The sequence below is a fragment of the Corvus moneduloides genome, chromosome 11 (genome assembly GCF_009650955.1).
Source record: "Corvus moneduloides isolate bCorMon1 chromosome 11, bCorMon1.pri, whole genome shotgun sequence".
NCBI lineage: Eukaryota > Metazoa > Chordata > Aves > Passeriformes > Corvidae > Corvus > Corvus moneduloides.
The window spans coordinates 13,278,634-13,290,943 of NC_045486.1; the positions used below are offsets into that span (position 1 = coordinate 13,278,634).

Here is a 12,310-nt window from a genome sequence, read left to right on the forward strand (position 1 = left end):
TTTTTTTCTTTGGAAGTTACCTGACTTAGAAAATGGGTGTGTTTGGTTTTTCCCCTCTCCTGTGTAAGCAAAGCTGTTCAGCTTGCAAAGACTGCTGCTTGATGAAGCTGTATGCCTGAGCTGACCAGAAATGTGATGGAGTAGTGTTGTAGTTTGATTACACATCATGGTTGGAATATGACAGAGCTGCAGGATCCTCAGCAAAGGAAATGGCAGGGCCTGGGTTTTAAAGCTAGTGTTCACTTCTAAAGCAAGCGTTTATTAGATTGTACTCAAAGCACTGAAATACTGAAAGGTATCTAGTAACGACTCAGACACAGTAAGAATAGGCCAGCTTGGAGATCTAGAAAGTAACTATCCTCAAGTACAGGGAAGCTTAACTTTCCTAGCCAAAAAAAAAAAAAAAAAAAAAAAAAAGCGTAAACACTGAATGCTCTGAATAGAAGATAGGTAAGTACTGGAAACCTAGAACTGCGCTCTTTAGATTACAGCTTCCTGCTAGTTTTCGTAGTTGATCAGGATCACATTAACATCTTAGGCATGACCTAGATTTAAGGTATGATTTATTATTTTATAAAAATACAACTTTCCATCTTAATAACACCAGGCTTTTGGTTCAGAAGAACAAAATTTAGAACAAGATTTTCAACCTTACCCATAAGCAAAGCTGTGAATACCCCAGCCCTGGACGTGTTCACGATTGTGTTTGGATAGGACACTGAGGACCTAGTGTAGTGGAAGGTATCCTTGTCCATGGCATGGGGGTGGAATGAGATGATCCAACCCTTCCAACCCAGACTATTCTATGGTTCTATGAAAAGAACAGCTTAAAGTGTCTGGCTTAGTAGCCAAATGTTAGGATCTGGTTTGGGAGTATCTTAATAAAGATCATTAACAATATTTTTCTTTAGTAGAGGATAAGTAAATACCTTCTGTTAATAGACTGTTAACCCTGGCTTGGTTCAGTTTTACTCCCCTCTTACCTCCCGGTGTCTGGTGCTCCCTGGCCTGTAGACCGAGATCAGTTCGGTGCCACGCTCGCCCTGTGCTGCCGCTCGGGGCCGCGGGGGAGGGTCAGGGCGGGGTGAGAACACGGCCCTGCTGTGCCCGGGGTGCCTAAGAATCACTACTGTAGTAGTGGATAGAGATATAAAAATAATAATAGTATAGTAATAGTAACATATCACAGTGCTGCTTTTTGTTGGTTTGTTTTGGTTTGCTTTTTCGGGGCGGAGGGTGGGCTTGTTTGATTTTTTAAAAAATTATTTATTATTATTTTTGTCCCTGTCGCTATTGGGGTGCATTTGGAGGCTCTCCGAGGATTTTTTTCACCAGTCTCTCGCTGCGGGCTGCGAGCGCAGCGTTACCGGGGCTGCCCCGTGTCCCGGCGGCCGAGGCGGGGTCCGCCGCACCCAGCGTGCCCTGCGCGACCCGGAAGCTGAGCTGGGCGGGTGGGTGCGCCCGCCTACATCCCCCGTCGTACCCCGCGGCACCGGCAAATGCGCGCGGGGCTCAGGGCGGCGCGGCGCCTGCCGGGAGCTGTAGTCCCCGCCTCGCCGGGGCCGTGTGGCGGAGGGCGGTGCTGCGGCCGGGGGATGTGGCGAGCGTGACGTGATCGTGTCCGCGTTGGAGCCGGGGCGGCCGCGGTGAGCGTGACGTGGCAGAGACCGAGCGAGGTCCCCGGTCACAGAACACCCGCCGCCGCCGCCGGCCTCCCCTCGCGCGGAGGGATCTGTGCGTGCACACCGGCCGGGCCGCGCTCCCTCCCGCCCTCCTTCCCTCAGCGCTCCCCCGCCGCCGCCCAGCGCCGCCGGAGCCGCCATGGGCCTCACCATCTCCTCGCTCTTCTCGCGCCTCTTCGGCAAGAAGCAGATGCGCATCCTCATGGGTGAGGGACACCGCGGAGCCCGGGCCGGCCGGGGCCGCACAGCCGAGTCTCGCCGGACGGGGGAGGGGAGGCCGCGGGTCAAAGCGGGGGAGTCGCCCGGTCCCGGGCTGCGGGGCGCGGACACCGCGCTGTGCCCGTCCCATGGGCTGGGGGGGCGTTGGGAGAGTGGCGGGGACGGAAGGGTGAGCGGATCGGGATGTATTTGCCCTTCCTTTTCTCCCGCCGTGTTCCCGTTCCCCTCCTTGCCTCGCCCGCCGCCCTCTGGTCCCGCCGTGCACGGCGAGGCCGAGCCCCGCTCCCGCACCTGCGCCGGGCCGCGCGCGGAACAAAGATGGAATTGCGGCCGGGCAGGGCCGGGTGTCCCCGGGCGAGGGGCCGAGCGAGCCCCGCGCCCCGGCCGTGCCCTCCTGCCCCGGCACTGCGGCTCTGCGAGCAGGATGTGACAAAGCCTGGTGTGTGCAGCACCAGGGGCGTAAGAACTGCCGTATAATGGCCGATTTTCGGCAGCTGTAGGGAGCTGTACTGTCTGTATCCTGACTCTTGTGAAAGGGCGTTTCGGTATAGCCTCTGTGGGCATTAGTTCTGTGCCTCGTGTACAAACCCATAAAACCTTTTAGCTGCTCTTGCAGTACTTGCTTAGTTTTACTGTCTCCCCATAATGATTTATTTTGAATATCCATTTATTTTGAAATTATCTGTTCCCTTGACACGGGCTGAGTAGGAGTTGGAGCCAGTGGCTCTTGAAGATTCTCACTTTCAGATTATAGTTCAAAAGGTCAAAGCCAGCACATACTGCATTGGTATTTCCTCCTCCGCTTTGAGTTCTTCCCTGCCTTCTTCCACCCACCTACCCACCCCTGCAAGCTTTATGTACAAACAGTTCTTAGCCTCTAAATTTTTCTCAAATTCTGTTACCAAAGTGAATGGAATTTAGTTCATGGCCATTGACTGAAGTAGCTTGTTGTAAGGAACTATATAAAGTGCTCATTTGGATATAGCCAGCAATGGGAGTGGGTTCTAACTGAAACTTCCTGGCACACACCCATCCCCAATGCTGCTCGGATATGCACAGCAGACACAGCAGTGCAGCTTTTTTTATTTATAATCTTTCAGGTTCTCCATATATTTTGTGATGGCAAAGTTTGTTATTGCATACCCAGTAATTTTTGTTGTACCTTATCTGTTTGAAATTAGAGACTCTCATCCATTTCAAAATAATTCCAGTAATTTTAGTCTTCAAGGCTATTTAGTTCATGTGTTGGTTTCAAGGAGGTAATTTGATTGTCTCCCTAACAGCCAGACTCTTCATATGTCTCTTAATGAACGAAGTGAAGTCTTCAAGTGATCTTGACTGTAGGTTGTAGGATGAGACAGTCTCTGTGGTATTTGTAGTTCTCTTACATTCTGCAAAGTACTGAAAACAGGAAAGTGATGTCATACATATCAAAACCGCTTGCAAAGCTCTTCATTGGTAGGAAATTAGGTCAAATTTAGGTTAGAGATGGCTTTGGAAGGTGCACTTTCTAGCAGTTTGTTCAAATGAATTTATTTTTTTATTTCTTAAAATTTTTGATTTTAAGGCCTTATATTAAAATGCGGGGCTGGATCAGAGCATGGGACAGCACCATATTTGTTAGATAGTATAGGAGAGTAAAACTTGGGGTATGTTGTGATGAGAGTGTGTTACAGGACAAACTGGATGATTAGAAGCAGAATGTTACACTGGATGTGACATAATTTGTGTATACCTGTAAAACAAAAAATAATCTCTTTATAGCATTCTACATCATATATCAGTACTTTGAGGAGAGACATCTGAATGAAATGAATACTGGGATAGAATTAAAACTTTTCCTCAAGGTTATAATTTTTGGTGTGTGGTTTGAGAATGGGCTGTACAAGGCCAAGCATTTAAGTTTCCATATGTAGAACACCAATTAAGAAATAACTTTATGAGGTAAAGTACTTAGGGGAAAAATATTATGTGAGTTGATAATGAACAGATGATTAATTTATAATTCTAACTCCCTTTTCACAGCTTTCTTTGGTTTCTGCAGAATTGAAGATAAATTAGAATTAATTTAGCTCCTAGAACAGACTTTGTGCTATTGAGTTCTGCAGAATTTGAGTATTTCTCATCAGGGACCATTACCAACAGCACTCACTTATCTGTTACGTTCTCAAACTCCATTTATGATAATAGGTGGACATTTAATGTTATCCTGTTACAGTAATTTTGTTTTTTAAAAAATGCACTTGTGCAATTATTTTTCAAGAACATTAAGTTACTGTTTGGAAGAAATGCTTGAAAAAAAGAGTCATGCATTTTCTTTATAAATAGGCATAACATGAGGGAAAAGAAAGAACTGTGGGATAGGGCTGAATGTCTGAAAGTCAGATTAGGCAGCTGGGGCATCAAGAGTAGAAACACTTGAGTCCTAACCCTACATGCACCTGTCTGTGAAACTCTTCACTGATGGTCTTCTGTCCTTGAAAAAAAAAGATATAAATTCATTGTGCACCTTCCAGTATCATAATTTAGTGTTCTGTATCTTGGTGTAGCTGTGCAAGTGTTAACTGACATAGCAACTACTCAGGAGTTTCAAATACAAAGGTAATTATTAAATCCATTGGGTGGAAAATGTCAGATTCTTTGGGAGTTGTGTCGCTGTACAGATCATAACCATTTAGCTGTTTTTTATTTGTGGGGGTGTTTTTTTAGACAACTGTTGGTTTGCATGCTGTTGGCATTCTATAGTTTTTATGAAGTTCTGTGCTGTGATAACAGAGGCAGCTTGATATTCAGCCACCAGTGATCAAAGAGGAAGTTGGTTAATGAAGGATGTGATGTGGTCAGGGATGATGTTGCCAGGGACAAGTGAACTAGAAGCTTGAGATTTAGAAACACAACTAACAGGCTGTAAATAAAACACTCTTTAAGAGGAGTAAAGGGCTTAGAAACACAGTGATTTTAGCAGCACATGAAAGCATTGTAGATATTTTTTTTCCAGCTAGAAGAAGAGGATGTTTGATTCAGTTTAAAGATAAATGGTTGCAAGTACAGGTCTGTGCTTCCCATCTGTACTTTATTGTAGTCTTGGTGCTTTGCAGTACAACTGCTGAACGTTAGCTCTTCATCGAGTCTCGTACACCTTGGTCTTGACACTGGTCAGTCAGGCAGTAGAATCAGTGAAAATATAGAATTGGAAATTTACTTTGTTTGGGGATTTAAGATGTGGCTTTTAATCTTGATGAAGTTTATGATGTGGCAGTAGCTCATAGATTTGAATTTAGTGTTCCAGTTCAAATGTAAACGTGTTTATTCTTGGATTACTAAAAAAAATAGTTACACTTTCTACCAGCTCAAAAGATTAAGTGTGATTTAGTGCTCTGAAATTTTTGAAAAGGGTGGTAAATTGCAAATTGGAGTAAGAAATATGAATGGATGCTTTGCTTTTCATGACTTGCTTCTTTAGGCTTCATAGCATTTGCAGTTTGACCAAAAGAGGTGGTTTTTGCAAATAGGGTCACGGTGATTTGCATAAGGTCCTTCCCTCAGTTAAGCTTCTGCCTCAAGTGTGATGCCAGAAGAAAACATGTATCCATAACCCCATAGCTCAGCCTGCCTCAGTGCAAAGTCCAATGGCTTAATCAAGAGTTGTGGGTAAGAGTGGATTTAAGCAAAGTCTCTGGGCTTTGTGCTTACATAGGCACTGTAGCCTTCTGCCAGCACCACTGAGGTGTTGGTGGGTCATGGCACAAGGGTAGAGTGGGTAACTGGGGCAATATTTTTGTAATTTAGAAAGTAGTTTAAAATTCTTGACTAGTTTCTAATTTCTTAACTCTGAGTCATGTCTTCAAATGGATCTCAATACCCCGTGTACATTCTTTGAAATGAGATTAGCTTTTTTCTTTGTCTTTATCTCTGTTGTTAGTATAAACCTCAAATACGCTCTAACAGTTTGTGTAGACAGTGGCATCTTTCTTACATCGTTAATTTTAACAGATTTTGTCAGTGTTTGTTATATTGATAACAGAGTTATTTTTTTGGTGGGGAGCAGTAAGAGGAGAATTTTGAGTACTAGTTGTAACTAATTGGTGGTTCACTAAATTATGTTATGTTTAATTTACTGGAAAAAAACCCTATCATATCATGTATGGGCATTATATGTTCCTATCAAGATCTAGGCATCCTAACAAGTGCTTACTTGAGGCTGACCTGTGTGAAAATAATGTTGGGTTTCAAGCATTGTGCTGTTACAAACATTGCCTTTCAGCATAGATGGAGTGTTTGAGGGTTCATAAGTTGGCTTAGAGGGTTTTGTAAGGTGACTTGACACTTCACTGGTGTGGGGAAAATTGTGGCATTTACAATTTTCATGACTTGCAAGTTCTTGTGTAACTTCTGCTGCACTGTAGCTTTTTTTTGTTCATGCTTGTGTGTGTTTCTGAAAGAAACCAACACTTACACAACAGCAAACTTAAAACCCTTAAATTTCATTTTGAGTATTTGGGCAGTCAAGGAGCTTTGGTTTTGGTGGTAGATTCCCACCCCACCCTCTTTCCTTCATACTGTCATGACATTAAGGATTAGAACAACTTTTTTTTTTTTCTAACTTGCAATCACATTACCAAAGAAACTGCATTGGTATGTTTAATCCTGTGTGCACTATTAGAATATAGGACAATTATAGATAGGGTTTTTAAATTAGTTTGCTGCAACAGCAGTTTGTGCCTTGAGAAAGAGGAGGTTTTTCAAGAGTTTGGTTTCATTCTGAGTAAGTAGGTAATTTTGAATTCCATTTTTTTGGTGATTCTAAGGAAACAGTTGTATTATTAATAGGCAAGTCACCAAACCTCTTAAAGCTTAATATATTGCAGTTGCAGAGTAGGTAGTTAACTGAGAGCACTTAAGAATATGTATTATCCTTATAAAATGAGGATAGCATTTGGTTTCTTGCAAAAGAATTAATTCTTTTGATGGGGTATATTTTTGTTTGGACAAAATGTGATTGACTGTGTTAAGTTTCGCAGATAGACATTTTGTGCTGTGGTGTTTAGTACCTGCTGTTTATGGAGGTGCTTGTGTGCTAGGTATTGGGTTCTAATTTGAAGAATTCTATTCTGAGTTACACTTATGTGTTCTAAAATGCGTCACAATAAGCAGTTTCACAAATAGTTTTGGAAAACTACAATGTATGCATACAGTGTTGGTGATATGTTTCCAAAAAGTCTTTTGGGCTTGATTTTATTTTATTTCTTAAGGATCACATATTTAATACCACATAGCTTATTTGGAAAAACATCAAGCTTAATTTTTGTTTTAGAAACAGAAGAGCAAATTTAAGTGCAGCAGATCTTGTGTAAAGACCAACAGTGGAGGCTCCTAATGGACGCATCCTAGTGCATCTCAATGTATAGAAGCGATATCCTGGAGAGAAGTTACAGCCCTTGGGGTGTATGTGGAGGGATGATGAGAGATTCCTTATATACGTGGTTTTGTCAGTGCTAAAGAAATGTTTTAGCAAAGGGAGGAGAGACTGGAATAAGGAACACAGAAGTGTCTTTGATGGATAGTGCCAGCTTCAGTTGGTCCATGTGCCTGTGAAGCTGAACTTTGCAGAAGGTTGAGTAAGTGAGGCCTTCCTGAGCTTAGTGAAGTAACAAATGTGTGATCAGTTAGAAATTGTGTGCTGCTTGTAGATTACTGCTAGGCTTTTAAAATCTTCCTGATTTAGACAGAAGAAACTTCCAAAGTGAATGATAAAGCTTAATTAACACAAATACTAAGAAAGATGACTAGAAACTTGTGAATCCTTAGGTTGTGAATGGAAGTGTCTTACTGAGCTTGTTTTCTTCATGGCTTGTTCTCTCTCAGTGCTGGGTAGAGGAGGTGGGGAAAAACATAGTTTATCAGCAGTTAATTAAGAGTGTTTAAAAAGCTGGTTTTAGTAAAAAAACCCCTAGTACTCTGCATGTACAATGGCATGTTTTTAAATTAGCAGATTGTAGTTCAGTTTATGAACTAAATCAATTTTTCTCTTCCTTCTAGTTGGTTTGGATGCTGCTGGTAAGACAACCATTCTTTATAAACTGAAACTAGGAGAAATTGTCACCACAATTCCCACTATTGGTAAGATCACCAGTTCTTATATCTTTATTCTTGTTATTCTAAACCTGACAGGCTTCTGAAGGGTGCAGGGACTTCCTATCTTTGCTGTTAGAATAAGAATCAAGACAAACATGAACTGTCTGGTACTGCCATAACGTAACTGTGTCAGACCAAAGAGACATCCTGACCAGAATCCGTTGTCTGACTCTGGCCAGTAGCAGATGCGCAGGAGGATAGGAACCGGATCAGTAGCACCTCTTCCCCCAAACACCATGAGCCTCACAGTTTGTGGCTGGAAGATTTGCTCAGCCACTTGGACTTGGATTTAAGTGATTATTATTTTTTCTCCCTTCAGTCAATTTTCTTCCTGATCCACCAATTCAATATTGAGAAGCCATTTTATACATACTTGGGAGAAGTGTAGCTTATGAAGTATCTATCTTTAACATGGTTAGAATTATGTTTTAACACCAGAATTAAATATTCTAATTACTAAACTCCTTCATTTTTAGGTTTTAATGTGGAGACGGTAGAATATAAAAACATTTGTTTCACAGTTTGGGATGTTGGTGGTCAAGATAAAATTAGACCTCTTTGGAGGCATTATTTCCAAAACACACAGGTAAGAGTTCTCAGATGGCAGTAGTTAAAGACCTGTTTTGTAAAGCCTCATTGTGTTTTGTAGAGTATATATGGAAAGTTGTTTTCTTTCTTTCAGAAAGGCTCTGCACTAGAACCTGCAACTGCTGAGGGTACCCAGATTTTATTCTAGTTGAAGTTAGTTTACTCTAAGGGCTTCAAGCCTAGTTGTGAGTGTAGCCTCCCAAGGATCGAGTCCTTTAGGATTTACCAGTGTTCTGTAATGTGCCAGAGCAGCTGGTTTCTTGTGAGGAACTCTTAAAATATACGGCTTTTACTATGCTGTATCAGTGTCTTTAGTAAGCTGAGTGTCTAAAATATGATAAAAGATCTTGTTAACAGTTGATGAAAAAGTATCAGCTTCACCCTGATGTGACTAGAGTCAGTTTTTGGGACATAAATGTGATTCCTTTGGTTCACAAGTAATGACGTAAATTGCTTAGTAGTGTCAGAAAACTTTTGGACTGGGTTTGTTTGGAGTTTTTTTGTGTTGAATATAGAATTGTTTCCATGATATTTGTGTGCAGCACAATGCATATGATTGGTGCAGAAAAATAGTGAGGTCTGGATTGACAAAAGGGACCTTGCACCTTATTGTTGTGAACAGAGTAATACTTAATTTCAGTTCCTTATTACTGTCCTGTTACTGAATACTTCTAAAAGACACATCTCTTTCATTGAAGAGAATGATAAAAGTAAGGTTTTCAAACTGAAAGGTTAAGAGTAAATTGTGTAAGAAGGACACTTGAATAACAGAGATGCTATTCAAAATACTGTTTAGTACAAACTTTTTAAAACAAATTCAGACATTCCTTTAACAGTGTGGGTTTTTTCAGTGAAATATGAGAAGTTGAAGCACTTGTGATTTTCAATATGATGAGTGAAAGGGGAGGGGGGAAGAGTTCATTTTTGTAATTTTGCTGCATTTTTTTCATAACTTTATTTTGAAGTTGAGACTTAGGTAGTTGTTCAGACACACATCATGCATTGTTTAAACAGAAATTTCTGTTAAATTTGTCCCCTCTCTTAGGTAAGCAATCACAATATTCAATATGAGTTTTAACATAGTGCTGCACATTTGCATTGGTTTTTTCAAATCTGCTAAACTTTCTACAGGGCCTCATTTTTGTGGTAGACAGCAATGACAGAGAGAGAATCCAGGAAGCAGCAGAAGAGCTGCAGAAAATGGTAAATATCAGTATCTTCTTGAAGTATTATTGTTAGACTGACTTTGTCCTATTTTTGGATGTTTGTCAGTTTCCCTAAGAGATTTAGGATTTAAAAGTTCTAGGGACTTTGTACAGTGCATATTGTATTCACGTGGTAATTCTGGGTCATGTAGTGCACAGAGTTGTAATTTCAACTCTGTAGAGAACTAATAATGTGTCAAAACCTTTCATTCATGAAACCTTGATAGATGCAGCAGAAAAAGAATTTGGGAAGAACAAATTGGTGCTAGAGAATGTTTCATCAGCAGGGTGCCCATAAATTTAAACTTTCTAAATTGAAAAATGTTTCTTTAATTGCAGGAGTTCTGTTGTATATTAGTTAAATTTCACTCAATACTTATTAGTGACTTCAGGAGCAAGAGTGAAGATGTTTACAACCCTTAAATCAGTATTTAGATTTTTTTAGTGTTTGTTGAAGTAACTGATATACTTAACTGAGGTAATTTAATAACATGCCTATATTTTCTGTTAGCTTCAGGAGGATGAGCTGCGAGATGCAGTGCTGCTTCTGTTTGCAAACAAACAGGATCTGCCAAATGCCATGGCAATCAGTGAAATGACAGATAAACTAGGTCTTCAGTCCCTGCGTAACAGAACTGTAAGTGCTAAACTTTCTGATTGCTGAACTCTTTTCTACTTCTATTTTATATCATAAACATGAATTTCCTCTAAGGGAAAGGGTAGTTTTCACCTCTTTCTGTAGAAAGATGCACATAACTGCTGCTAAACTTTATAACGCGTAATTCAGGTCCTTGTTCAAAGTAAGTGATTTAGAAGTATAATCCAGTGTGTACAGCTGTTACAGGTGTTTCATTTTTTACCTTTTTCTGAAAACATACAAATACTCCAGTCAGTCACTGAAATACACACATCCAGCATTTGACAAAAGAATGTGATGGGCTTTTCTGTTTTCACAATATTCTGGGAGACCAAATGCATTCTGCATTCCCACTTCCAGGAGGAAATTAAGTAGCTTCTGAAGCGTTTGATTCCATCTGCTCAAGCTTTAGAGATGCAGGTTTGCTTCACATAAACCATCCCACCTTTTGTAGTCTCAGTGTTTGTATTGACACACAAAGATCCTGTCCATAGAAGCTGTTTCAGAGGTCCATTCATTTAGATAATTCCATGTCCACCTCCTGAAGAGCAGTCTTCCAGAGACAAGAAGTCGTTTTCAGCATGTAAACCAAATACAAGTTCTGTATTTGTTTCTTGGTGCCTTAAACTGTGTTGTAGCCTTTAGTAGGCCAACACTTGAGTTTCTGGATAATGTCTGAACCTCCTCTACCCTATGTGTACTTCTCAAAACTTTAAAAAATACCATTTGTTCAATCTTGACCCTACTTACAGCACAAAACAGTACTGAAAGAACACTATTACAACACTAACACAGTTATAACAACACTAAAGAGTCTCACATACTGTCATAACTTAGCTTGCATTTTGTCAGTATTTAAGTTTAATTTTTGTGTTCTGCGTTAACAGTGGTATGTCCAGGCTACCTGTGCTACACAAGGAACTGGTCTGTATGAGGGACTTGACTGGCTGTCAAATGAACTCTCAAAACGCTAATTCCAACTGGATGACTCTTTCACCAGGGACATGTTTGATATAAGTGGTCTAGGCTTGTTACAACAAAATTAGTTTGCATCTTGGTTATTACAGTATCTGGAACTGATATTTGGGCAGGATATTACAGCGTTTCAACTTATTTCGTTGCCAATTATTGTTTACCGAGCTACATGTTGCAAAGATAGCAATATGCTTGGGTAAAAAATCTCCTTAACTTGGAAAAAGTGTATCTTCTGATTTTATTCCCCTTGTTAGCCTAAATGCCTGAGTATAGTTATTGTGACATCTTTAAGATCTGTTTTGAATACTCTTTGAGCCCCAATAAATTAATGTTTTAATTTTTTTTCTCCCTGCTACTCTTAGTTTACTGATGCCCTGTTTCATTCCTCAGACAGTCTGCTGATTTAAAAATGTAGCATTCCGTATGTATTTATTTCTCTCCCTTGCCAAAAAGATTTCCTAATACTGCTTGTTCCAAGCCAAGGAAATACTCTAAAACACTATACAAATCTACTGCACTGAGGAACATTTTATTAATCCTTGGGTTCTGTTAGCCCAACTTGCCTTTGTGTGAATTGGATTTGATGGGTAGAATAGTTCTGTGCTGGTTGCGAAGAGCTCATGTTGAGGTTGTTTTTAATATTCAGCAGATTGTCTTCCTTTATGTTGTATCTTTTTTTTTATGTTGCATGTTGCTTTTTGGTATCAGCCTGACTATTTTTGCCCAGTGTATAATAGTTCTGCTGAAGTTTTACTGTTTGTTGGTGAACATATCTTCATAAGGAAATTTTGGAAAATTCATCAAACTCAATGAATTAGTTTCTTCATAACCCACTTGGAATTATTCCTAATAAAATGATAAAATGTATA

General features: G+C 40.4%; 1 protein-coding gene across 1 annotated transcript; it reads left to right on the plus strand.

Moving 5' to 3' along the window:
• The first annotated feature begins 1,602 nt into the window (after positions 1–1,602).
• On the plus strand, positions 1,603–12,310 carry ARF4 (ADP ribosylation factor 4). The gene is made up of 6 exons (XM_032120382.1): positions 1,603–1,888; positions 7,941–8,021; positions 8,513–8,622; positions 9,756–9,827; positions 10,341–10,466; positions 11,354–12,310. The coding sequence occupies exons 1-6, from the start codon at positions 1,822–1,824 to the stop codon at positions 11,438–11,440; spliced, it is 543 nt and encodes a 180-aa protein (XP_031976273.1). The 5' UTR covers positions 1,603–1,821; the 3' UTR covers positions 11,441–12,310.